The sequence below is a fragment of the Oryctolagus cuniculus genome, chromosome 5 (genome assembly GCF_964237555.1).
Source record: "Oryctolagus cuniculus chromosome 5, mOryCun1.1, whole genome shotgun sequence".
Lineage (NCBI taxonomy): Eukaryota > Metazoa > Chordata > Mammalia > Lagomorpha > Leporidae > Oryctolagus > Oryctolagus cuniculus.
Window position 1 is genome coordinate 164,850,379 of NC_091436.1, and position 25,723 is coordinate 164,876,101.

A 25,723-nucleotide genomic window follows, 5' to 3' on the forward strand; every position below is an offset into this window, starting at 1 on the left:
GTGGCGCCAGGAAGCAGGTTCTGGGGGCGATGGGAATGGACAACAGGGAGAGGGGCTGACAGAGAAACACTGACAGGGAGAAAATCTACCGGGAAGGGTCAGTGACTGGAGGCACAGCTGTGACATCATCCCCCCTCGGGTGTACGTATGAAAGGCATCTTTTGGATGAAATGATGAACTGACTATGAAATGGAAGCTTGGAAATGCTGAGGGCCTCTGGACTTTTGTTCGAGGGAGCTCAAGGGCCCAAGCGTGATGCTGGAGAGGAAGAAACACAGAGTTCAGTGCAGCAAGGGAGGGATGGCCTTCAGAACCTGCCTTTAGGCAACGGAGCGATTACTAAGCTACAGCCTCTGGGCTCCACACCACCTTCCTGCCCTCTGCTGCGTGAGCTGGGCTGGGCTCTGCAAACCGCATTTCTGCTTTGCCAGTGGCTCCTGGTCACGCTCCCCCACTGGCCCCAGGGGGAGGCTGTAAGCTCAGGACGGGGAAAGGACTAATTTCTCACAGGGGGCTTCCTGTCCCTGTTGAGGACCCCAGTGACACTGCTGCTGCGCATGCGCAATGCCAGCTTGATCAGCTGCAGCAGCTGAAGCCAAGTTGCAGTTTCTCAAGCATCCACAGAACCAGCCTCAGGGTACCCGTCCCAGCGATGCCAGTGCAGTGCTGGCACCCCCAGGCCCCCTCTCTGAATGGCGAGGCACCTGCTCTTCATCTCACGGGTCTGCGCCTTGTCTGAGGGATGCCCCAACAAAACTGTTAACTTGAATTCCAACCTCCTCCTTGTACTCTCTCAATCCTGGTTGGGGGTGGCAGCCAGGTGGTCCATTCTGCAGGTGTTACCTCCAAGACACATTTATGTCATCCTTTTGACTTTTTCTTTTCTTTCTAAATTATTTTTATCTGAGAGGCAGAGTTATAGACAGAGGGACAGACAGAAAGAGGTCTTGCTAAACGGCATCAGTGGCGAGAACTGGGCCAATCTGAAGCCAGGATCTCCTAGGTCTCCCACATGGGTGCAGAGGCCCAAGCACTTGGGCCAGTTTCTGCCTCTTTTCTAGGTGCATTAGCAGAGAGCTGAATCAGAAGTGAAGCAGCCAGGACTAGCACTGGTGGTCATATGGGATGCCAGAGCTGTGGGCGGAGGCTTAACCTACTATGCCACGGCGCCAGTTCCCTTTTGACTTTTTTTTTCCCTCCCTAAAAAGCTAACCTTTCTTTAGATTAAATTCTGTGTTGAAAACAAACAAGCACCCATATTATTGATACATATAGGAAGGAGGGCAGAAAGAGGCTGACAAAGACGACGCTGTGGTCTCTATTCCTAAGACTGCAACCAGATTCCAATCAGCTGCAGAAATAAGATCCGGGAAAACCAATTCACAACATCTATCTAAACACAGAAGGAAGAAAAAAGGGCGTGAGTTGCTCAGGGAGTCACAAAGTTGCTTAAGGCACCAATCCTCTGCTCACTTAGAGAACCATCAAAGGCACCAACTCTACCTCCTTCTCCTGCAATACCCGACACAGAATACTCAACAAGCACTACAAAGCTTAGCATCCCTGCCCCCAAAAAAATAAAAGAAAAGGGGGGGGGGGCGTCTGAGACCTCTGAGACGTCAGAGTCTCTTTCCGCTCCTTTCCCTAGGAAAACCCGGAGTTGTCAGAGGAGACGCTGGCAAGTGCACTGGGAGGGACGGAGGCTTCCAGGCTGATGGAGGAGCTGCAGCGGCCACGACTCCCTTTCCTGGGTCCTCAGCCAGGCATTCAGCTGCTGCTGCAGGTCCCGCGACCACGCCCTGCCCTGCCGGGCCAAGAGCCTGCGACAGTGAAATCCAACATTTCCCTACAGACAATGCTTTCAATAACTCCCTCCCCAAATAACCCGCGGGTTCAAAGTGCTTTTCATTTTCCACTGTTCTCCTCACTTGACAGGCAGCGCGGAGACAGCCTTTGCGTCTGTGCAAAGTGTGAGGAACCTGAACTTGACAAACCAGACAGGAGGTAACTTCCTCTTTGCAGGGTTTTTCATGGTTCTGCATTTCTTTTTCTTTCCCTTTCTTTCTGCAATATTGTCTCTAGCTTCCCTCTGCTGCATTTGTTTTGTTACCTGTTGCCGCCTGGTCCCTGGGTTAGGAAGACAGCTACGTTGCTGGGGACAATGACACAGCCATGATGGGCAGGGTTCTGGGGAGGGAGGGAGAGGGCAGGAGTCTCCAGGTTTCTGCGCAGAGATGCCGTGAGCTAAGCCCACCAAGAGCACTGGCGTAAGTGCTCTAAAACTCTGAACTTCGCATGAGTTGATAAACTTGTCACTCGCCCACTGTCGGGCAGGATTCTCTGCACTGTCTGCCCCTCCTTGCTTGTTCTGTGTGCTGCTAATGAACCAGAACCACGTTGGTGCTCAGGAAGACTTTGGCTGGCTCATTCTTTCTTGGGTCGTGACACGGGGATGAGGCAGGAAGCAGAGATGGGAGGAGGAAAAGGGCCAGGGCAGGACCTGAGTGCTGCGGCAGCAGGTGGGGGAGAGCTGTGGCTGGCCTCGCGGGGCTGGGCTGTGAGCAGGTCTTAGCAAGCGCCGCGCAGGCCAGCGCGGCAGACGGTCCTCTACCCACCAGCAGCTTCCTTCGAGAAACCTAGAAACTGGCCTTGCCCTGCTTCCTGGGCCTTTCCCACGGGGGTGGCCTGCTTTGGCCAGCAAGGAGTGCTGACCACGAAACATTTCCCTGCTGAGGGGCAGAGGGAAGCCGCCACAGGATGTGCCCACGTCTGGGACAGTGTCTGCTCTCCTTCCTCACTCTTACCAGCTCCCGGCTGTGGGTGGCTGAAATACGGCATGCTTTCAGGTGATGGACAAATGCTCTCTGGGATCCAAAGCAAAAATCACTAGAGAAATCCAATAAGCAGAGCCTGGTTGGAGGCCCAGCCTATTTAAGGGCTGGCAGCATGATGCATTTCCCACTGTTAGGCCCCACCACTGTTTTAAACCCATTTAAAATATTGCAGGTCATAGCAGAAGTTGAATCTCTTAAAGATTTGACCCCGCCAATGCAAAAAATGTCATGTTTTAAAAGCTTGAGTAGGGATTTAAAAAATGAACACTTATAAAGTGTATCGTCTGCAAACATTTTGGCGTCAATCACCCCACCCTACTTGGTCTGTTTTTCTTCATTCAGCAAATATTTATTGAAAACTATGAACAAAGATGCTTTTAGGTATCTACATTTCATTCATAGGTGGTTCTGTTTTCCCGAAGTTCCAAGAAGTTAATTCATAATTTTGTCAAAAAAATAAAAGGGTGGGTTTTTCTTGTCCAAAGTTTAATGGTATGAACGCCAAGGCGCTCCCTCATCCATTGATACAGTTTCGGTGAACACAAGTCTGGGTCTACGGTGACAGCGGAAGGGGACGCAGCCGTACTTGCCCTCTTAGATCTGTGAGTCTTAAATCTGTGATCGACACACACAGCTCAGTGACATCCACGTGCACCTTTGGAGCTGCTCTTGCTGACTGGGTGGTAACTTCTCCTGGTCAATCCAATTCCCCGGGAATCTCTGTGCTTTCAAGGTGCCAAACAATGAGTTCGCTCTTAGGAAACTTCAGACAGAAAAGATAACAGATACTCTTCCACAGGAGCTTGAAATATAGTGAAAAAAATCATCTGTAAATGCTAATAATATACGACAAAATGGGTTGTATGGAAAACTGAAGCCAAATCTTTTTTATTTCCTTAGAAAGAAAGAAAGATAGATCAAACAAAGGGCTGACCAAATCAGGACAATTGACAAAAGCACGCTTCCGCTGACTCATTTAAATCTAACGGGACAAGGAGCGCAGAGGTGGGCTCAGAGGTGAGAGAAGACTGCATCGTGCATCGGCCCCATCTCCTTGAGCAGATGTTATGCTGGGCATCGTTCTCAGGGAGATGAAGTCATTCTCGCATTCCCAGCCTGTCCTCAACGAATGGCACACCTCCATGCCGGATGACACCCGTGCCGTCTGTCTGTGACAGCCAAGGGGTTGTCCACCGCCCTGTCCGAATGCCTGGGCCCCTAACCAGGTAAATCCATCTCAGGGCGGCACCCGGCGTCGGCCGTCTGTGACAGCTGCACAGATGCACACAGAGCCCTGGGAACTGCAGCCCAGGCCGGATCCACTCCGTTCCTCACTCCCTCAGAGGCCTCTGACCCGGCAATGATCCTCCTCCACTGTCACACTGGATCCCCCGACGCCAGTTCGGCAGCACAGTCACCTTTACGTACATCACCAAACGTCGACTGTGCACCCAGGGTGTGCCAGCAGTGGGCTGGGCCCTGCTATTCATTTTGACAGAGAATCTTTCAAAACACCCAGAGGAGGTAAGTCCTATTGTTTGTCAGGTTTACAAATGGAGCAACTGTGACTTTCAGAAGTGAAGTGGCTTGCACGGAGCCATGCGGCTCCCCAGGGCGGAACTGGGAGGTGAACCCTGTCTGTGTGGCATCAAAGCTTCTGCTTCTAACCACTAAGCGATCCCAGCTCATTTATATGCATGGAATATTCAATTTTTCAAATGTGTTCCGCATCTATGCTCAAGTTATTTGATACATAGTTATCCATAAAATGCAGAAAAATAAAGTGATTTACCAAAAGGGTATATATCCAGCATCCATTTTACATCCAACCTTTGGCTGATTACGGTGGCCCAGCTCAGCCTCCAGTCTTTGCCAGGGCCCGCCAGCACCCCAGATAGAGGAAGCGTACCACGGCTGCAGCCCAGCGCACTGCAGAGTGGCTGCGTTCAGCCTGCAAACCGAGCAGCCTCTGAGAGACAGGACACCTCCTAGCAGAAGCTGCGGGGGTTCCGCTGTTTTCAAAATAAAAGACCCCTCTTCTGTTTGTTGCAGGGAAGATGCTGAAGACAAGGCTCTGCGCTCAGTGCTCTGCTCCTCCCCCATGAACACTGATCCCACCACTAACAAGAGTGAAGACTGACGGAGCCCTGACCACGTGCCAGATGCTGCCCAGAGGTTGCCACTCATCCTCACACCAACCTCTTGCCCCAGACAAGGACACAGGAGCACAGAGGGGCTGGGGCATTCGCCTGGGATTACAGCTGGGAAGCGGCAGAGCCGGGTTGGAGCCAGGAGAGCGGGGCCCAGCTCCAGGGCTCTGTGCCACCCCTTTCACTACAGACGTGCGCGCCTCGACTCATGACGGGCCTTTGTCCCGACCGGCTCGTCACGGTTCGAAGATGTCGTGGGCTGAACATGAAAAATCCACTGAACACCCTGACCATCACAGCTTAGCCTGGCCTACCTCAGACACACTCAGAATCCTTACGGCAGCATAAGCCAAAGTGTATTGTGTAATCAGGTGTTGGTTAACTCACGCACACACACACACACACACACACACACACACAGATGGCCATTTTGCAGGCATGATGAGAGACTGAAGTACAAAATGCATCATCTAAGAAGTGCTAGCAACACAGTGCACTGTAGGGGGCTGGGGCTTCCCCTCTTGACGGTGGGGCTGATCCGGAGCTTGGATTGCTGCTGCTGCCTGCCCAGCCTCGCCAGAGAGGGTCAGCTGGACAGTGCCTGGGAAAGAACTCAGATTCCAAGGCCAAAGTATGATTTCCACCGGATGCGCACTGCTTTTGAAGTAAAAGCACTTGAAGTCGAGTAAGTACAAAGCAAACAAACTAAATCGGGAACCGTCTGTATCAGGCTCTGTAACAGGCCCAGCAAGGAGAAAGTAAATAAGATACAGCTCCCCAGGAGGTTAAGAAACACACCAGTCACGACAGACACAGGACACAGAGGGCCGGAACGGCCAGCCTGCAAGTGTCAAGAGGTACTATCACGAAAGGCCGCTCATTACGGGATTAACTGTCCCAGCAAGTGATCCCCTGAGCCAACGGGGTGAACATGGGGAAAGAACAGAAGAGGGGTGTGGCCACAGGGGACAGAGGGACCTCAGAGACCTGACTTAATGACCTGCGCAGCCTCACAAGGTTGCCCTGGGATCACAACATTGGGTAGTTGCATCCCCATAAGGAACTACATGTAATAGAAGCTACAGACTCCGAGACCGGATGGGCGATGGAATAAATGGAGATTATTGGGCAGGAGGGAGGCTTGAAGGAAAGATGAGAAGAGACACCAGTAAGCAGAATCAGTGCAGCTGCTAGTAAACAGAAGAAATGGGTTTATTTCTTTTCCCCAAGGGGCAAGTGCAGAAGTCAGAGCAAAGCTAAAGGGTAGGCAACATGGCAGCGGAGGGGGAAGGGGGGAGCCCGGACGAATGTGTTAGCAGAGGTGCCTTGGATTTTGCTTTTGAAGGCAGAGGCTGCAAAGCTGACAGCTTGTGGGCCAAACGCATGTTGCTTTGCATTTTAATCTGAATAATCTACCTGGAAATCATGGAATTGAACATCACCTGGATGGAGACCTTATCCTTCAGAAAGTAGAAGATGTGGTATCCCATGAGGCCACAGCAATTCCCTACGTTGTTCCCTTGGTCCTTTATAACAGGCCCCTTAGCAACAACATTTTTAACTTATTTATTTGAGAGAGAGAGAGAGAGAGAGAGAGAGAGAGAGAGAAAGAGAGAGAGAGAGAGAGAGAGGTCTTCCATACACTAGTTCACTCCCCAAATGGCCACAACGGCCAGAACTGAGCCAATCTGAAGCCAGGAGCCAGGAGCTTCCTCCGGGTCTCCCGCATGGGTGCAGGGGCCCAAGCACTTGAGCCATCTTCCACCGCCTTCCCAGGCACATCAGGAGGGAGCTGGATTGGAAGTGGAGCAGCTGGGACTTGAACTGGCATCCTCATGGGATGCTGGCACTGCAGGCTGGGGCTTTAACCCACTGCACCACAGCACCACCCCACCCCTTCTTTACACCCACTCCCTGGCATGTGTAGACATTCGAATTGGAGACCCTAAACCCGGATACCGAGAACAGGAGGAGAGGAGGCTGCTCTGAGCCTCACGGCACCTTCGTTTCACAGTGAAGGGAAAACCATGAAGAGGCCCAGCTACGTCGTCGTCACTGGGGAGTAAGAAGCCAGCAACGACCCCTGGCTGACAAGTGCTTGTAGCCTGCCTTTCCCCCATCACCTCACAAATCAGAATTCTACCTGCCTTTGGTTCTGTTACCTCATAATTTACATACAATATCTCATTTTAAAAAAGGATTAAAGACATACTATCTCCTTTAACAATGCCATGAGATACAATAAACTTCACTGTCTCCTTTTAGCAGATGAGTGCCGAGGCTTACGTATAGGCACAAGGTCACACTGTGGAGATCTGCAGAGGGCTAGTCCATTGCCAGAGCTCATGAACTTGAGGAAGTACAGGACATTAGACCTCAAGAAGGGTAACACACGTTCTCTGTGCAACGCTTTTCCATAGTCACATAAGCCTGGGAAATGCGAACTTACGGTCAACCTTCTCAGCACACCTAACGTAACTAATGGGCTTTATAAGGGAGCTCTGTAAGGCTTACCCACTTCCAAGTAAGGGACGCCCTGTCTCCCAAATGAGTCAAGAAATCTTTGCCAGAAACATAGCATGGACTGTGACATGGTGGAAATGACAGTTTCTGGGGTACAAAGAATGATATTTTTAATTATGGGTTGGGTGAAACAAATTTTCTAAAACAGACCAAACATTTTACAAACCTTGTGCTTTTGAAAGCAGTATATCATAGAAATTGATTAGCTTGTGAATCTACTTTTTCCTCATTAACAAGAAATACCCTCAATTAATATAAAACCTGTTATATGATTCTATCAAATCTGAAATCCTACTATAACTTTACTACTTCTACAACAGCAAAATGATAAAAAATTTATAAGTTATGATATTTTGAACTTCACTGTTTTACATCATTCTCAATATGACTTTTGTGAGGTAGAAATTGTTATATCCTCATTTTATAGATGGAGAAAATGTTGCTCAGAAAGGTTTAAATGAATTGACAGGGGCCAGCGTTGTGGAACAGTGGGTAAAGCCACCACATGCATCCCCTGTGGGAGCTGGTTTGAGGCCTAGCTGCTATGCTTCTGATCCAGCTCCCTGCTAATGCACCCAGGAAAGCAGCAGAGGGTGGCTCGGTGTTTGGACCTCTGCAACCACGTAGAAGAACTGGAAGAAGCTCCTGGCTCCTGGCTGCAGTATGGCCCAGCCCTGGCTGTTGTGAATCAGTGGATACTCTTTGTCTGTCTGTCTGTCTCTCTCTCTACCTGGCTCTCCTCTCTCCCTCCTTTTTTCTCCCTCTTTTTCTGTAACTCTTTCAAAAAATAAATCTTTTTTAAAAAATGAATTGACAAAGATTAAAGGGTTACTATAAGTGACAGTACATTAACTCCTACTTTCCACTGAAACACATCCTGAAATGTTACCAGATAGTAGTGTACCGACTAAACAGTAATTACGCAGTTTTTAATTCTAAAAGCATTTTGTCCTCCTATTCATTAGTCATTTGAAGATTAGTCATATGGTTAGCTCATACAGCTTCCAATAACCACACATTTTGATTAATCCGATTCCACAACTATGATATTTCACAAACTAGGCTTCTAAATAATATGGGTTAGCCATATTAGGATTTACTACTTTAATGCTCAATGGAGCAAATCTTAAGTGCCAGTAGTCTTTAAACCAGATAAGGAGCTACAAAAAAAAAAAAAAAAAGAAAAAAAGCCAACAACCCCAATGACCAAGGACGCAAAAATACTAAGCAGAATAATAGCAAAACAAATGTAACAGTGTATTAAAAGGTACTTATGCTGATGAAACGGGATTTCTCCCAGAGAAACAAAGATGGCACAACATACCGCAAATTGATCAATGTGATGTATCACATGAAGAGAATGAAGGATAAAAAAAAAATTCACAGGAAAATGCAGAAAACACACTTGATAAAGTTAACATTCAATAGGAATATTCAAAAAATTAGGTATTGTGCAAAAATAAAAGATATATATATCAAGCCCATCCTCATCACATCCATTCAATGTAGCACCTGGAGTCCTGGCCAAAGCAATTAGGCAAAAAAAAAGAACTAAAGGCTTCTGTATTAGAAAGTAAGAAGTTAAACTGTCTGTAAATATGATCTTATATACAGAAAATCCCAGGAACATACACATGCACACAAACCTGTTAGAACCAATAAATGAATATAGTAAAGTTGCAGCAAACAAAATTACCATACAAAACCCAACTGCACTACTACATGCTAACAATGAACCATCTGAAGGGAAATCAAGAAGATAATTTATAATGATACAACAGTATCAAAAGGATCAAAATATTGAGGAATAAATGTAACCAAGGAGTCAACAACTGTATGCTGAAAACCATAAACACTGATGAAAGAGGCTGGAGATGACACAGTAAATGGAGAATGGAGAGCTATCCAGTGTTCACCCATGGAAACAGTTAACACTGTTAAAATGTTCATACAACCTAAAGTGACCTACAGATTCAATGCAATCCCTATCAAGTTTCCTAATAATTTTTTTTTACAAAAATAGAAAAAGAAATCCTAAAACTCTTATGTAAATTACTTGAAAGACTACAAATAGCCAAAGCAGTCTTCAGCAAAAACCAACCAACCAACCAGGGGCCATCATATCACATCATTTCAAACTCTTATAAAGCAATAATCAAAACAGTATGCTACTGCATAAATAAAGACATGAAGATGAACTGAACAGAATGGAGCGTCTAGAGATAAACCCGTGCATGCACATAGCGTCAAGTAATCTTTGACAAGGGTGCCAGGAATGTAGGGGGAAAGGGCAGTCTCTTCAACACATGGTGTCCAGACAACTGAACTTTCATATGAAAGGAAAGAACTTGAACTTGGATGCTTGTCCAATAGCACGTACAAACACCTATTCAGAGAGGATTAAAGACTGATACGCAAGATCCAAAACTGCAAACCCCATAAGAAAAGATGGGGAAAACGCTCCTTGACATGGCCTTGGCAATGACTTTTGCTGATGTGGCATCAAAAACAGCAAAAAACAGGTAACAAAAACGAGCAAGGATGACCACATCCAATTAAAAAGCTGCACAGCAAAGGGAATATCAACCAAACAAAATGGCAACCTACAGAATGAGAGAAAAGATTTGCAAATTACATATCTGGTGTGGGTCCAACATGCAAAATACATGAGGAACTCATGAGACTCAACAGCTTAAAAAAAGGGGAGGGGCAGGAGCACGTGGCACAGGTGAAGCACCGTCTCCGATGCCAGCATCCCGTGTGGGCTGCAGTTTGAGTCCTGGCTGCCCTGCTTCCGATCCAGCTCCCTGCTAGTGTGCCTGGGAAAGCAGCAGGCGATGGCTTAAGTGCTTGAGCCCCTGTACCCAGGTGGAAAACCAAGGTGTAGCTTCAGGCTCCTGGCTTTGGCCTGGCCCAGCCCTGACTGCTGCAGCTATTTGAGGAGTGAACCAGCAGATGGAAGATTTTTTTTTCCTGGATCTCCCTCTGCTTCTGTCTGTCACTCTGCCTTTCAAATCAACCAACCAACCAACCAACCAACCAACCAACCAACAAATCTTAAACAAAAACTCAAATAGCTTGATGGAAAAAGTAAGCAAAGGCAATGAGCCAAGAAGGGACAGAAACCACCAACAGGTACTTGATAATGTGCTCAGCAACACTGCCCATTAGGCAAGAGACGAATCAGAATCACAATGAAATGTCACCTCACCCCCACGAGGACGGCTGTTTCCAACAGGACAAGAGGTGACACGCGCTGACAAGGATGTGGAGACAAGGGAAACCCCCACTACTGTTGGTGGGAGTGCGAATTGCTACAGCCACAGTGGAAACTGGGAAGGAAGTTCCTCGAAAAACTAAAAACAGGACTCTCGTTAGCTACGGCTGCCACACTCTGAGATCTCTCCGGAGGAAACGCAGTCAGCATCCAGAAGAGGTCTCTGGTTCCAGGGTCCCTAGAGCACTATTCACGGCAGCTCCGAATGGAAGCACTACAAACGTCCTCAGTGGACGATGGGCGAGGGACATGTCACAACTGCTCAGCCTCGACAAGGACATCCCGCCGCTTGTGACGTCACGGGCAAACCTGGCGGATGCTGTGCTGTGTGAAACAGGCCACACGCAGAGGGACAGATGCTGTGCAGTCTCCCTCAGAAGTGGAATCGAAGAAGCCGAAAGCAGCAAGGTGGCTGTCAGGGGACAGGGAGGGGAGGTGGGCAGATGCCACTCAGACAATCCAGACTTCCAGTTACAAAATGCTCAAGTTCTGCAGGTCTAGGAGAACAGCAGCTTCAATTATTCTTTACCGGAAACTGGAGAGGAGATTTCAGGTGTCCTCACTGCATATCCATACACGCAGACGAAGCGGTAACTTTGGGTCATGGCGGATGTGCTAATTGGATTCACTGGGATAATCACTACAGCAGCAAAATATGCATATCAGACTGTCACACTGTATGCACTGAACACACAGACTTTTCTATTTCAATTAAGTATTTTTAATTTTAGAAATAAATTTTAGGATTTTAGAAATAAAATATAGGTGAAATATGGAAGGTTTTTCTTTTCAGTCTAAAGGAAAGTCAGTCTTTATTTTCCTCAGACGGTTCTGCTTTCTTTTCATATCAGTGATTCCTAAAGATCTCCAGCACCGGGTTTTGGCATGAAAAAGAATATGGGAAGGAGGATATTACAATAATAAAAATAATGCATTTTTCTTCCCGCTGCTGCCTCGTGTCATTTAGTTTCTGGGTAACCTCATTCTTATTCTGATCAGAGATGGAGGAACTGAAAATCAGGATTTTATTAACACCATCGATATCTCCCCACTCGGAGGCACAGGCACAGACACAGCCCTCTGGTTTCTAATTATGCATCTCACAGATGAGCCTTCCTGGCTGCTCTGCACGCACATGATGAATAAAGTAGCTTTTGTTTTCGGGGATTTATTTCAAAGACCTCTTCATTAAATGTTAGTTAGGGGCAGATATATATCTATGGAAGGTTAAAAGAAATGCTGATAAAATAGTCATCAAGGAAACATGCCACGGCAGACTCGCCTGTGGTCTTTCTCTAGGGGATACATTTAAAACACACCCACAGCCCAACACACACACAAGGGGAGGAGGTGGAAAGATGGGGCGGGGAAGGAGCAGGAGGGGAGATTTTAAAACACATGAAATTCCCAACAGAGGAATGATCCCTGTAGACAGGGACGGCCAAGCTTGGTTGAACAGACAGACAGAGACGTCTGCTTGCTCACTTAGATGGTGGGGAGCAGGGAGATGACTACACTGCAAAGATCAGCCAACTCCTTCAGGGAGCCTGGCGAATTCTGCTCCATCGGACTCCCAGCTTGCACGGATGCACGTCTGTGACAGTGAGAGGAAGCGGGAGGCTCGATTCCCCTAACACAGGGGTCTCAGCAGCCCGAGGGGAGAGGCTGCCTCTGGGTTTTCACTTCCTCCCTTGGCAGGAGGCCCTCATGTGCACACTGGAGGTGTGAGCGAGCCTGTGTGAGCAGAACGGAGCTGCCCGTGAACTCTACCACATGAAAAAGGCAGCTACAGCCCTTCAGCAGGACCCATCATTTTCTCAGGGAACAAGTGCCAAATGTCCACGCGTGGGGACACAAGAGAACCCTTCCAACACAGACTCTGCTGTGCAGATGGCCACGTGCCGTGCCTGGGACAAAACATGTGTGAAGGATGCGAACCAGTCAGCGAGGTCAGACCTGACTCCCAGTGCACTGTCATGGCCACATGGTCTTGGTTAGGTAACTGTTTTGGGTCTCGGTCTCTCCAGCTATAATCGGGATGTTAACAGTATCCACGTAACAGGTTTTTGATGGAATGTGTTTACAACGGTGCTTGCAAGCTGGATATAAAGCTCTGGGAAGGGGCTGGCGTTGTGGCATAACGGGTTAAGCCTCTGTCTGCAACGCCTGCATCCCATATGCATGCCAGTTCAAGTCTTGGCCACTCCGCTTCTGATCCAGCTTCCTGCAAATGTGCCTGGGAAAGCAGTGGAGGATGGCCCAAGTGCTTGGGCCCCTGCACCCACGTGGGAGACCTGGAAGAAGCTCCTGGCTCCTGGCTTCAGACTGGCCCAGCTTCAGCTGTTGCACCCATTTGAGGAGTGAAGCAGCAGAGGGAAGCTCTCTTGCTCTAACTCTGCCTTTTAAATAAAGAAATCTTTTTTATTTTTTTTATTTTTAACTTTTATTTAATGAATATAAATTTCCAAAGTACAGCTTATGGATTACAATGGCTTTCCCCCCATAACGTCCTTCCCACCCGCAACCCTCCCCTTTCCTACTCCCTCTCCCCTTCCATTCACATCAAGATTCATTTTCGATTCTCTGTATATACAGAAGATCAGTTTAGCATACATTAAGTACAGATTTCAACAGTTTGCTCCCACACAGAAACATAAAGTGAAAAATACTGTTTGAGTACTAGTTATAGCATTAAATCTCAATGTACAGCACACTAAGGACAGAGATCTTAAATGAGGAGTAAGTGTACAGTGACTCCTGTTGTTGACTTAACAAATTGACACTCTTGTTTATGGCATCAGTAATCACCCTAGGCTCTTGTCATGAGTTGCCAAGGCTATGGAAGCCTTTTGAGTTCACCAACTCTGATCATATTTAGACAAGGTCGTAGTCAAAGTGGAAGTTCTCTCGTCCCTTCAAAGAAAGGTACCTCCTTCTTTGATGACCTGTTCTTTCCACCAGGATCTCACTCGTGGAGATCTTTCATTTAGTTTTTTTTTTTTTTTTTCCAGAGTGTCTTGGCTTTCCATGCCTGAAATACTCTCATGGGCTTTTCAGCCGGATCCGCATGCCTTAAGGGCTGATTCTGAGGCCAGAGTGCTGTTTAGGACATCTGCCATTCTATGGGTCTGCTGTGTATCTCACTTCCCATGTTGGATCGTTCTCTCCCTTTTTTATTCTATCAGCTAGTATTTGCAGTCACTAGTCTTGTTTATGTGATCCCTTTGGTTCTTAGTCCTATCATTATGATCAATTGTGAACAGAAATTGATCACTGGGACTAGTGAGAAGCTCTGGTAAACAAACACTGACTGTAAATAGCGAGTGAGTGAGCTGGCTTCAGTTCCTGAACAATTTGACTTAGGAAATCCCTTGCAGATAGAGCTGTCTCTGTTTTGGAAGGGAGGGACTGAGGCACTGAAGTGTAGACACATTGTTCTTCCCCAAGTCCTGCAGAGTGGCCCTCGTGTGGGTGCGCCCACAGCAGGTGCTGCTGGAGCCCGGTGGCCTGAGCTGAATTTTCCGGGCTCTGAGCCCCGTGTGCAAATGTGACTGAGGCAGAATAGTTCTTCCTGTACTGTAATTTCACTCATTTTACAGATTCTAATCTCTGAGGGAAAAGGATGACATATTGGGCATACAGAGCCATTTTGCTTTTTATAACTACTTCTTTTGTAAGCATATCCATCCACTGGCAAAATGTTTCTTTAAAAGAGTGTCACTGCTCCAATGATGAATGGATGAGGGCTGAAAATCACCAGACACTGCAACGCAATTATTTTTTAAAGCCCATTAGTTTAGGCCTTGGCCAAGCACTCATTTAATATGCCTCAAATGGTGCCACGTGAGCTTCACAGCTTTCTCTGCTCTGAAAACACTCAAGTTGCCAGAAATAAACCAACGAATAACATCCTGGAATCTGCATGGTTGAATATTGTTGTATCTGCAACGGCAGCATAAACTTCTTCCTCCACATCTCACTCCTAAGGAACACAAAGGGCCACTGACTTTGTGGGAAGAGTATAAATTTTTAACTTTGGAGAAGGTAATTTTTTTTTAAAGATTTCTTTATTTTACTTGAAAGTTACAGAGAGAGAGAGAGAGAGAGAAGGGGAGAAAGATATTCAATCTGCTGGTTCAATACCCAAATGGCCCCAGTGGCCAGGGGTGGGCCAGGCTGAAACCTGGAGCCAGGAACCACACATGGGTCTGTCACGTGGATGTCAGGGACCCAAGCACTTGCGCCATCTTTTGCTGCTTTTCCCAGACCATTAGCAAGGAGGTGGATAGGAAGTAGAGCAGTGGGGACACAAACCGGCACCCCAATGGGATGTTGATGACAAAGGCGCTGGTTTTACCCACTGCACCACAATGCTGACCCCTGAAAAAGGTAGTTTTTTTTCAACTGGCAAAATCTGATTTGAAGCTGATCTAGCTGTGGCGAGCTTGCTTCAGTAACAGACAGTTATCCCGCGGCAGAGGCTGTGTCACAAAACGGTCAAACTGAACCAAATGAAATTGCCAAGTGACTTCGAGCGATTTGATGGTTGTGTGATGCAGGACAAATCTCTAATTTTCTAAATCAGTATCCTCACCTGCAAAATGGGGATAGTCTTAGTACTTTTTAAAAACAGTATTATTGTAAAGATTATAGAAAATACGTGAGCAGTATTTAGCCTCGTCACGGCAGGTACCGACGGCCGAACAGAGCTTAGTCACTGTTCGGGGCAGTAATAATAGCATCCTGTTCTGAGGCTGACCTACTGAAGTAGAGCCGAGTGGAGACGGACTGCGGTCATTTTTAACAGCACACCAGGAAACAAGGGCCCAGCTGCTGGGGCCCAAACCACTGCATGGCCCTAACGCGCACAGGCAGGGCGCGCACGATGCCCTCTCCGCTCTCTCCCCTCTCGCATCACCAGCACCTTCAACAAGGCAGCTGGCAGCTGGAGGCGGCTCTGGAGCTCAGAGCAGATGAGCACAATGCACACCTTGGGTACCCAGTGGGATCATGGTTAGCAACAACTGGCTGCCTGTTGGGCGGCAGCACTAGCAGGTTAGACACATTTTTTTTTTTAAAGAAAAAGTAAAATGTAACCCATATAAAAGTTTTCTGAAATCCACTTTCTTCCCACTCTATCTACCACCATTTCTCCTTGCGTGTTTCATCTTTTGTTTTTATCTTCTTTTTGTATTTCTAAGTCAGGAGAGCACTAAATTCTCTGAAACTACTTCTATTTCTACTAATTCTTTTCTAAGATTTTACTTGTTTATTTACTTGAAAGGAAGAGTTACAGAGAGAGAGGGAGAGACACTCCCCAGAAGGCTACAACACCCTAGGCTGGGTCAGGCTGAAGCCAGGAGCCTGGTACTCCATCCAGGTATCTCACATGGGTGCAGGGGCCCAAACACTTGGGCCTCCTTTGGCTGCTTTCCCAGGTACAGTAGCAGGGAGCTGGAAGGCAAGTGGAGCAGCTGGGAGACAAACTGGTGCCCATATGGGATGCCGGCATCACAGACGGCGGCTGTACCTGCTACGCCACAGCACCCACCCCTGAAATGGCTTCTCGTGCCATGGTTTTCTTCTTCTGCTGTCCTGGGTGCTCTGCAAGGCAGGAGCCGTCCTCCGTGCTGGGCGCACAACAGACTCCCAGTGAGCAGACAGTGAGTGGCTAATGCTACAGGTGACTCCATGCCCTCTGTCACTCTGCACACCTTCAAGGCTGCAGGCTTCCCCAACGAGCACCAGGCTCCTTTCGGCACGCTGCCGGACGCTGTGTACTCCAAAGCTTCGGCTTAGTTTTATGCACAAAGGGAGACAACCCCCAAGTGGACGGGTTTCTCAGTGGCTCTGTTTGTCCATATCAAAACAAAAACAGTTTTGGGCCACTCGCACACATGGACAAGAACAGGTATTTCCACCTAGTGACAGAGAGAGAGACGTGCATCCCACGTGGAGGCGAAGAGGGCGACTGGACACAGGCCTCTCCCTGAGCCCGGCTCTCCCAGCCGTTACGTCACGGGGAGCAATCTGAGCAGCTGCAGGATTCCCACTGCGACAGCACCGTCCAGAGCTTTCCTTGTACACGCAGTGCCTTCGCAAGCAAAGGACCAGGGACTCTGGTGATGTAAGGAGGGGAGACGCTATGCCCACTTCACAGATAGGAAAACCAAGGCCGGACGCTGCTCCCTGCCACCTGGGTATCTGCACTTTAGGGGGTGAAGCTCTTAGGACAGGGACATTTGTTTCTTAGTGATTGTCCGTCTGGTCAACCAGATTGCAGGGCAGTAAATACACTCTGGGGCCGCGGTTCCTCATGTGAAACACAGGGACAACACAACCCAGAGATCCAAGCTGCTGCCGACTCCGCTCTGCTTCTAAGGGGCCTGTATTCTGACAAAGAAAAAGCAGATGAACTAAGGGGAGAAAAGCAACCTGAGCAACTCACAAAGCAGGAACAAGGTGAGTACTTGATTCTGAAACAGAGGGAGACTTTTTTTTCAAATTTATTTTTTTTACGTGGATTTGCAGAGATGTGTCAGTCTTTTTTGCATCATCAAAGAGTGACAATGTTGCCGTGGCTATTACTCACCTGTTTACAGGAAAGAAGTAATAACAGAGAAATTATAGGGACTCAACAGGATAGAAAGTGTGAGTTACACACTGGCAGGTGCACCCCTCCTTCCACAGATTATATAGAGCATGTTCTAATAGACAAAAACAATGATTGGTTTGGGCAAAAAGAGCTTGGTCCTTCTTTTAAACCCAGAGAATAGGCGTTAAAATTTCACATTGTGGACAAAATCATTCTTGTGAAAAAGAGCCATCAGAATTCTCTGCTGGGGCCGGCGTTGTGGCGGGGAAGGTCAAGCTCCCGCCTCAGCGCCAGCATCCCATGGGGCACCACTCCTTGTCCTGGCTGCTCCACTTCCCCTGCTAACACACGTGGGAAGGCAGCAGAAGACGGCCCAAGTCCTAGGGTCCCTGCCACTCACATGGGAGACCCAGAAGAAGCTCCTGGCTCCTGACTTTGGATCGTGCAGCTCCAGCCATTGTGGCCATCTGGGGAGTGAACCAGCAGATGGAGGACCTCTCTCTCTGCCTGTTTCTAACTCTGTCTTCCAAATAAATAAAATAAATCTTAAAAAAAAAACTTTATGGAAAGTGTGGATCATGAAAAAAAACTATGGACACATTTCAAAACTTTTGTGTATCTGAATAAACTTATCTTTTTTAAAAAATGAACTAATGTATTTCTTTTGACAGGAAGAGAGAGAGAGAGAGAGAGAGAGCAAGCACACAAGCTTGAGCAAGCTCCCATCCGCTGACTTCCCTAATGACTGGAGGCCAAAGCTCAGAGCCAGAAATTCAACTCAGGTCTCCCATGTGTTGGCAGGAACCCAGTTGTCTGAGCCATCACCACTCTCTCTCTCAGGGTCTGCATTAGCAGGAAGCTGAGTCAAGAACAGGAGAAGTGAACTGGCCCAGGCACTCCATCCAACAGGGGCCATGCGCATCTTAACTGATGACTAAGCCAACAGGCCAAACACCCATCTCCTAAAGTTCTCTTCTAATTCCTATTCTTCCTAGAACTTTTAGAAGTACCCTTGTATATGCAAAACATCTAATCCATTGGCATGGACATTCATGGCTACAATAGTTAAGACTTAACATTTTCTATGTCACGCACTATGGTAAGTGTTTCAATTGGATTTAACCTCATTATTATCCTCACAGCACTCTATCCTATCCTACAGGCAGGAATTAATGTTACTTCCATCTGGCGGATGAGAAACCATCCACCTAGTGAGGCCTGAATTCAGGCTGTCTGCTCCAGGGCTCATGTCTTACCATTTGTTGTTGCTTACTTAACTTTGTGCTTGTCTTGTAAGTAACTGCGGTAGTTGCTTCATTGGGTTGAAAGGGTACTGAAGTACACCCCCGCCTCCTTCCCATCCTGAGAGGGTCTTTATGGCCATTAGCACGTGGGCTGAAACAGATTCCTCAATGTGAAGGGAGCTGGGTTGAACACAGCCTCACAGAGTTCCCTCCCCAAGGTGGTGAGAAAAGACCAGTGCCTGGGCTGCTGTGGGTGATCGAAGGAGCAAAGAACTGAGGCCCTGGCTGAGAGCCTGCTCTTGGTCTCCAGCACCAAACAGGTGCTGAGGCAGAGCCTTCTGGGACAGACACCAGAGGATTCAACCACCTTCCATTCTTACCCAGGTGGAACGGGCATATTCTCAAATTTCAGGCCCCGTCAACTAAGGTTCCTGGTGCAAGAAGACACGAGAGGCAAGAGACAACGGCCACCAGGCTACCTCCAGCCGTTGTTCTGTCAAACTCTTGGATTCATGCTTCTCAGAGACACTGCTGTCTTGCTCACCTACAGTTTTATTTAGTGAACAGTTTGAAGGGAAAAGGGGATGCAATGACATCCCTCAGAAAGGACTGCAGGGAGAGAAACAGAAGAGTGTAAGTCACATCAAGTTCAACAAGACCTCCCAGGCTCCCCTTCCAGTTCTCTGCCTTGGCCATGGATTTGGTCTTTCTGACCAGCAGCCTACTTCCTCTCACTGGAAAACGCCATTTAGAAACCAAGATCTGGGCACCAGCGTTGCCCACTGCTACTGCAGCATCCCTGTTCTGGGCCCCCAAAGAAGGCAAGGCCAGAGAGGGCCACACACGGTACCCTAATCTGCAAAACCCACGAGCCTGTATGAACACTTCTGATTCTAATCTAGCACAGCTTATTCTCGCCTCCCCATTCCCATACCTGTAATCCTTTTCTCACTGAGCAACCTGGCTCTCCTGTCCTCAACACATTTACGTCTTTGCTCAGCTAGAACAGAAGGAAGTTTCAGAAGGGCTCACCTGAACCATTTGATCTGGATCCTAAGGGCAGATCTGAGATGGACAGAGCACACTGAAGAGGACGAGGGAAGAGGACAGGCATCATGTCAGATGTTCCTGATTTTTTAAAAGAAGTCATTTGTCAAGGACGGGGGTGGGGAGGCAAGGCTGGGAGGTGGTACAGGGAGGCTGTGACACAAACCCGGACACCTCAAGGGGAAGCCACCTTTTTAGAAGGGTTAATCAGTTCTCTTACTACACTTTTTAAGCCACGTTTCACGTGGAAACAGTATCTCCAAACAAGAAAAAGACGCATTTGGGGGATGACCTAGGGTAGGGGCCTGACTACACAGGTTAGCAGAAGTTAGAAGGGTGAGAGAGAACAGAGGAAGCAGCTGACCACGGGCTCAGTCTGACCGTGATGGAGAGAGAAGTGAGGCCTGGACAGTGCAGGCAGACTGGGCTTGGTGGGAATGCGGGAAAGGGGAACAGAGGAGGGGGACTGTGACAGGGGAAGGGGAAGGGGTCTGCGGCTAAAGAGCGATGGCTACACGGCGCGGGGGAGGCGCCCAAGTCCATCTGTGCAGCCAGGCGGAACGCTTGTGTCGTGGCTTACAGAAAGCCAGCCAATGGTGGCATCTGGGCACTGTTCTTAGGCCGGTGGGGTGGGAAACCCAGCCAGGTGGGAGAGCCGTGAAGTCACGCGGCGGGAGATGACCAGAAGGCAACAGATGGGGCAAGCACAGTGGGCGGTGGGGTGGTATACCAACCACGGGGATGGTGAGGCAGAGCGACCTCTGAAAACGCCCAGCTGGGCACCCCTAACCAGGGTCTCACTGGGTGTCATTGTCACGCCCCTGCTGCGGCCACGGAGGGCAGAATTCTCTCTGCTCTTCTGTGAGACTCTCTTTTTGTATGATTCAACAATGTTTTTCATCACATTATCTATTATCATGTAATAGCTAAGTAAGCATCTGAATCATTTTGAAATGGAGGTATTGCACTCCTAAGTCACAAAAGAGGCATAAATTAAGTCAGATCAAAATGAAACTGACATCCGCTTACCCTGGTGCAGGCCCACTGTGCATAGTCCTACACACTTCTACAGGCTCTCCTCTGATTACAATAAAACTAATTAGTCAATAAATAATGTTTGAGGCTCTACCTCATTTGTTCAGCGCCCAAGTTCAATTTACATACTAATGGCTGCATATTTGCCTTTAATAGATGCGGTATGCGAAAGTAAGTGTAATAAATGAATAACCACTTGAGTGTAAAGCTACCGCATCTTCATGAAAAGTCTGAGAACGGTACAGCCAGTGTCCCTGTTTATTTCTTCTACTCTAGGATAAGCAGATCCCAGGACGGGGAGGAACCTGAAACCCATTTCAGAGGGGCACAGTCCTGGGAGTGGTTCGGAACCTCAGAGCAGACACGGATGGCGAGGAGAACGCGTCTCTGCTATGGTGTGCAAGCAGTGAGCCCCCTGCTCTGGAGGCCTGGCCTCCGTGTGCAGTGCTGAGGCCCCGGATCCTTTCCCAGAGGTGGGGCCTCGTGCGCTGTCATGGGCTCCCGAGTGCGCTGGTGTGCTGAGAGTGAGCTTCCGTAAGGCAAGGCCGCCTCACAGGCTGGGCCCCTTCTGCACCTAGTCATGGCCTTTGCTGCTTTTTCACTATGTCGTGACAGTCAAGGTGAGCTTCGCCCGAGGCCAATCAATGGGGCCACCCAATCGTCGGCTTTTGCCTCCAAAGCTGTGAGCTAAATAAATAAACCATCTTTAAATCAAAGAAACAAACCAGTCTCGGGAATTGTGTCATAACAATACAAAATGAACTAACACAACCCATCAGACTCGGCCCCTGTGGTTTGGAGCTGGAAACACTTGCACAGGTGTGTACATAGAACAGATGTTGTCCCTGCTTCTGGGAGCCTGCCCAGAAATCTGCTCTAGAACCTATTAAACGGTCAGGTTCTCCCATCAGTAATCTCATCAAAACTCCACGCAAAAGGTGTTATTTTTGTGGGGCTGAATCAATCTATTAACAGAATGCATTTTTTAAAAAGACCTATCATTTATTTGAAAGGCAGAGTTATGGTGGGGGGTGGGGAGTGAGCTTCCATCTGCTGTTTCACTTCCCAAATGGCCAGAGTGGCCAGGGATATGCCAGGCTGAAGTCGGCACTTTTTCTGGGTATCCTATGTGGGTGCAAGAGCCCATGGACCTGGGCCATCTTCTGCTGCTTTCCCAGGTGCATTAGCAGGGAGCTGGATCAGAAGTGGAGAAGCCAGGACTCAAACCAGTGCCCATATGGGATGCCAGCATCCCAGGTAGCTGCTTTACCCCTATGCCACAAACACCAGCCCCACAGAGCCTACTTTCTATTCTCTCTCCTTTTCTCTAATGTGGTCAAATGACACAACACAATTTCCATGAAGCAGGTGTACTGCTAACAGGGTGCTAAATGTGAAACTGAGTGACAAGAAAAAAAAAATCCATGAGAACTAAAGATTCATATCACGTGGGAAGAAGGCAACTGAATTACGTTTAGAAGACGCCACAGTTAGGATAATGCAACTACTAAAGATACGCAGTGAAGCCCCAAAGAGTGAAATAATAAGAAATGCTATGGCTTTTATTCATTAAATCAGAATGCAAAGGGTATACCTGATATTCAGGATTATCAAATCTCTAAACAAATCATTCAAATCAACTATGAATGGCACTCTCTTCCCATTTCCCCACAGTTCCACCAAAATAATCACACCAGGAAGACCTAAATATTCAAATGTGAATATTTACAAGAATGCCTTATTCTAATTTTTCCTATTTTAGTTTTCAATCTTTGGCTAAGGATGAAATATATTCTGTTTAACATGCAGAAATATTTGGAAGAAGAGGTCTCTAAAAGAGGTTAAAACAACTGTAAATTTTTTAAAAAATGTGAGGTTGGATTTCAGTGACGATTAGCATTTGCACGGCTGTCCTTAACCAGCTTCAAGAACTTGAAGTATCTCCCAGGAGCCAGAGCAGAGGCTCAGTACATCTGGCCTTGCCATCCCCTCCCGCTCGGACTTCTGCAGACGCTGTCCTCCTGCCGGGAGGGAGCCTGGCCCCCTTCCTACTTGCTGGCCCCTGTGCTTGGTCCTCTTACAGCAAGTTCCTGGTACCCATGCTAGTTCCTGCACACCGACATACCTCCCCGAGAACAACTGATCCACCATCTTCCTGACCTAACCTGCCCTGGACCAGGGTCTCAAAGCAATGAGCCCTGGCTCACCCTGTTCCAGCTTCTCATTTCTGCCCCGGCCTGCACTGCCACCTGAGCTCAATCACACCTGTGACCATCCTGCACACCTGTGCACTTGACTATGCCGATCAAACAGAACAAAGTAGACATTTTTACACTTATGAACTCACTTGACCAACACTGGAACCATCATCTTCCCCAAATTCATTTATTTTACTGTTTCCTATCCAAGCCAGAAACCTAGGGATCATTCTTCTCCTTGCTCACCTTTATCCACGATGACTAAACACCCAGTCACTGCCAGTACGTACGTGTAGATGCAGCATGGTTTCTGACCTCGGCCCTTTAACTCTGGAAGGCAGCGGCATTGCGGTTTAGGTGATAAATATTTGGTGAGTGTATCTCTAATCGCACTATCTCCAGCACCTTTCAGTGCTGTCTCTTAGAACCTCTGGAGCCCAAACCCTACCTCCCAGCCTCTCTACCACTGCCCGATCTGGTCTCATGTACTTTCTCCTGTGCCAGGCCTGGAACGGACTCCCCGTCCCAGCCTTCTCTCCACATTAGCAGCACTGAGATCTGTCTACAATGGAAAACCAACTCAATTTCCAGAGAAATTCAAAGCCTAAGCTGTGTGTCCTGTGCTGCCCTTGTCCATGTTCCCCACCCTATCTCGGCTTGCCCCCCTAAATACCCTAAACTGAACCAGCCTGTGGCTGTCTCCTGCCTCTGGGACTTCTCCTTTGCTGTCCATCACCAGCCTCCTCCCACTCAGCACACACCCCTGACTCCCGCCCACCTTTATCAAAGCACTGACACCCATCCCCGCCCCCACTCCTGACTAGCGAATGAGCTCTCTGAGGGCAAGCACGGCACACGGCACCCGGCACGAGAGCAGATGCTCGGAACGCTTCGCCAAGTCACTGGGCCTGCTCTCGCACTCGGGATAAACCTGTCAACCTCATCCACATTAACTAGGGTCTCACGAAGCAGCAGGGGGAGAAAAGCTTCTTTGGTGGGTGTCATGTGACTGTGGGCAATCTAATTTGCGTCAGATCCACACGTCTCAAAAGTGAGGGTGGGCAAAACACAGGCTGAAGCACAGAGACACGCGGACAGAAGCAGGAAGAGGCTGACACACTGTGCTGTCCACACGGACCATCAATGCCAACACAGCCAGGGACCTTCCCCACGCACAGTCCTCACGGACACCCAGCTAGCTGGCCGGCACTGCTGTCCGGGGTGGAAAAAAGACCCAGGTTGCCAGGCCAGCAGAGGCAGCTGTGAACAGGGCCACAGTGCTGGCTTCCCCACTCATGAGGGCTTTCACACACCGCAGTCCACTGTAGAAGCTAAAGGCCAGCTCCTCTGTGCTCCTCTGGATCTTAAACCCGAGGATCCGAGGTTCTGAGGTACTTGTGTCAGCTGGCACGATGTTTCCTGAAGGGAAAGAGCCCAGAAACAGCCATCATCTCTTTTCACAATCAACTTTTTTTTTTTTCACTTTACAAGACTGGATGAAAACGGATGTCAGGTGTAACGATACAATCTGAGGTCAACAGCAGAGGAGATAAACCGGAACCCTTGTGCACTGCTGGCAGGGATGCAGGGTCATGAAGCTATTAGGAAAAATAATATGGTGGTTCATATATTTGATTTTTGAAAAATCAAAAACAGACTTACCATACTTCCTCGTCCGTTTTCTGTTGCTATAGCAGAATACCTGGTGCTGAGCACTTTTTCAAGAAAAGAGATTTATTTAGCTCTCAGTTTGGAACGCTGAACGTCTGTTTGGGGGTGGTCCCACTGATCTGACTTCTGGTGAGGGCCCTCTGGTTATAGCACAGCATGGCAAACGGCACCATGGTGGGACTGAATGTGACAGGAAGAGGACAGAGCAATCCCTTGGCAGGACAGTGAGTGAAAGGGATTTAGCTACCAGCCTTGCTCTTTTAAGAAAATTCTTTATTAATTATTAAATTTTTTTTGAGAAGAAGAAAGAGACAGACAAACCAAGCCATCATCTGTTGGTTCACTCCCCAAATACCCATGAGTTGGGCTGAGGCTGGAGCCAGGAGCTGGAACACAATCTGGTGTCCCACCGCTGGTAGTAACGTAATGACTTGAGCCATCGCTACTGCCTCCTGGGCTCTACATTAACAGAAACAGCCAGGAATTAAACCCAGGTATTTCAGTGTGGGACACCTGCTCCCAAGCTTGCTCTCTGACAAGCTGCTCTCAGGAGAAGTAACCAGAATTCCAAGAACATTAATCCCTTCCAAAGGCACTGCATCTAACGACCTCAGCTCCACCTCCTACGGGTTCCACTACCTCAACACCACCACACTGGAGACCAAGCTTTGAGCCTAGAAACTTCTGGGGGACATTTTTTTAAAAATTTTTTTGACAGGCAGAGTTAGACAGTGAGAGAGAGAGAGAGGGAGAGAGAGAAAGGTCTTCCTTCTGTTGGTTCACCACCAAATAGCTGCTATGGCCGGTGCTGCGCCAATCCGAAGCCAGGAGTCAGGTGCTTCCTCATGGTCTCCCATGCGGGTGCAGGGTCCAAGCACTTGGGCCATCCTCCACTGCCTTCCCGGGCCACAGCAGAGAGCTGGACTGGAATAGCAACCGGGACAGAACCGGCACCCCAACCGGGACTAGAACCTGGGGTGCCGGCGCCGTATGCGGAGGATTAGCCGTGAGCCGCAGCGCCGGCCGGGGAACACTTTCAAACCAGAGCACCATATGACCCAGCAATGATACTGCTAAGCACGGAAATGCCTCAAAGAATGGAGAGCAGAGTTTCCAAAAGACATGCAAACCCCCATATCTATGCAGCAC

The 25,723-nt window shown here is 48.3% G+C and overlaps 1 protein-coding gene across 17 annotated transcripts in view; it reads right to left on the minus strand.

Moving 5' to 3' along the window:
- FARS2 (phenylalanyl-tRNA synthetase 2, mitochondrial) overlaps positions 1–25,723 on the minus strand; it is a 496,231-nt gene that overhangs the window by 170,217 nt on the left and 300,291 nt on the right. The window contains exon 7 of one of the 17 annotated variants that reach the window (XM_051855891.2): positions 13,765–17,177. The exons of the other annotated variants lie outside the window; for them this stretch is intronic. Within the exon in view, the coding sequence (XP_051711851.2) occupies positions 17,034–17,177 (144 nt within the window). The 3' untranslated portion in view covers positions 13,765–17,033. Of the gene's footprint in view, positions 1–13,764; positions 17,178–25,723 lie in introns of those variants that run through there. 17 annotated transcript variants of the gene reach the window in all.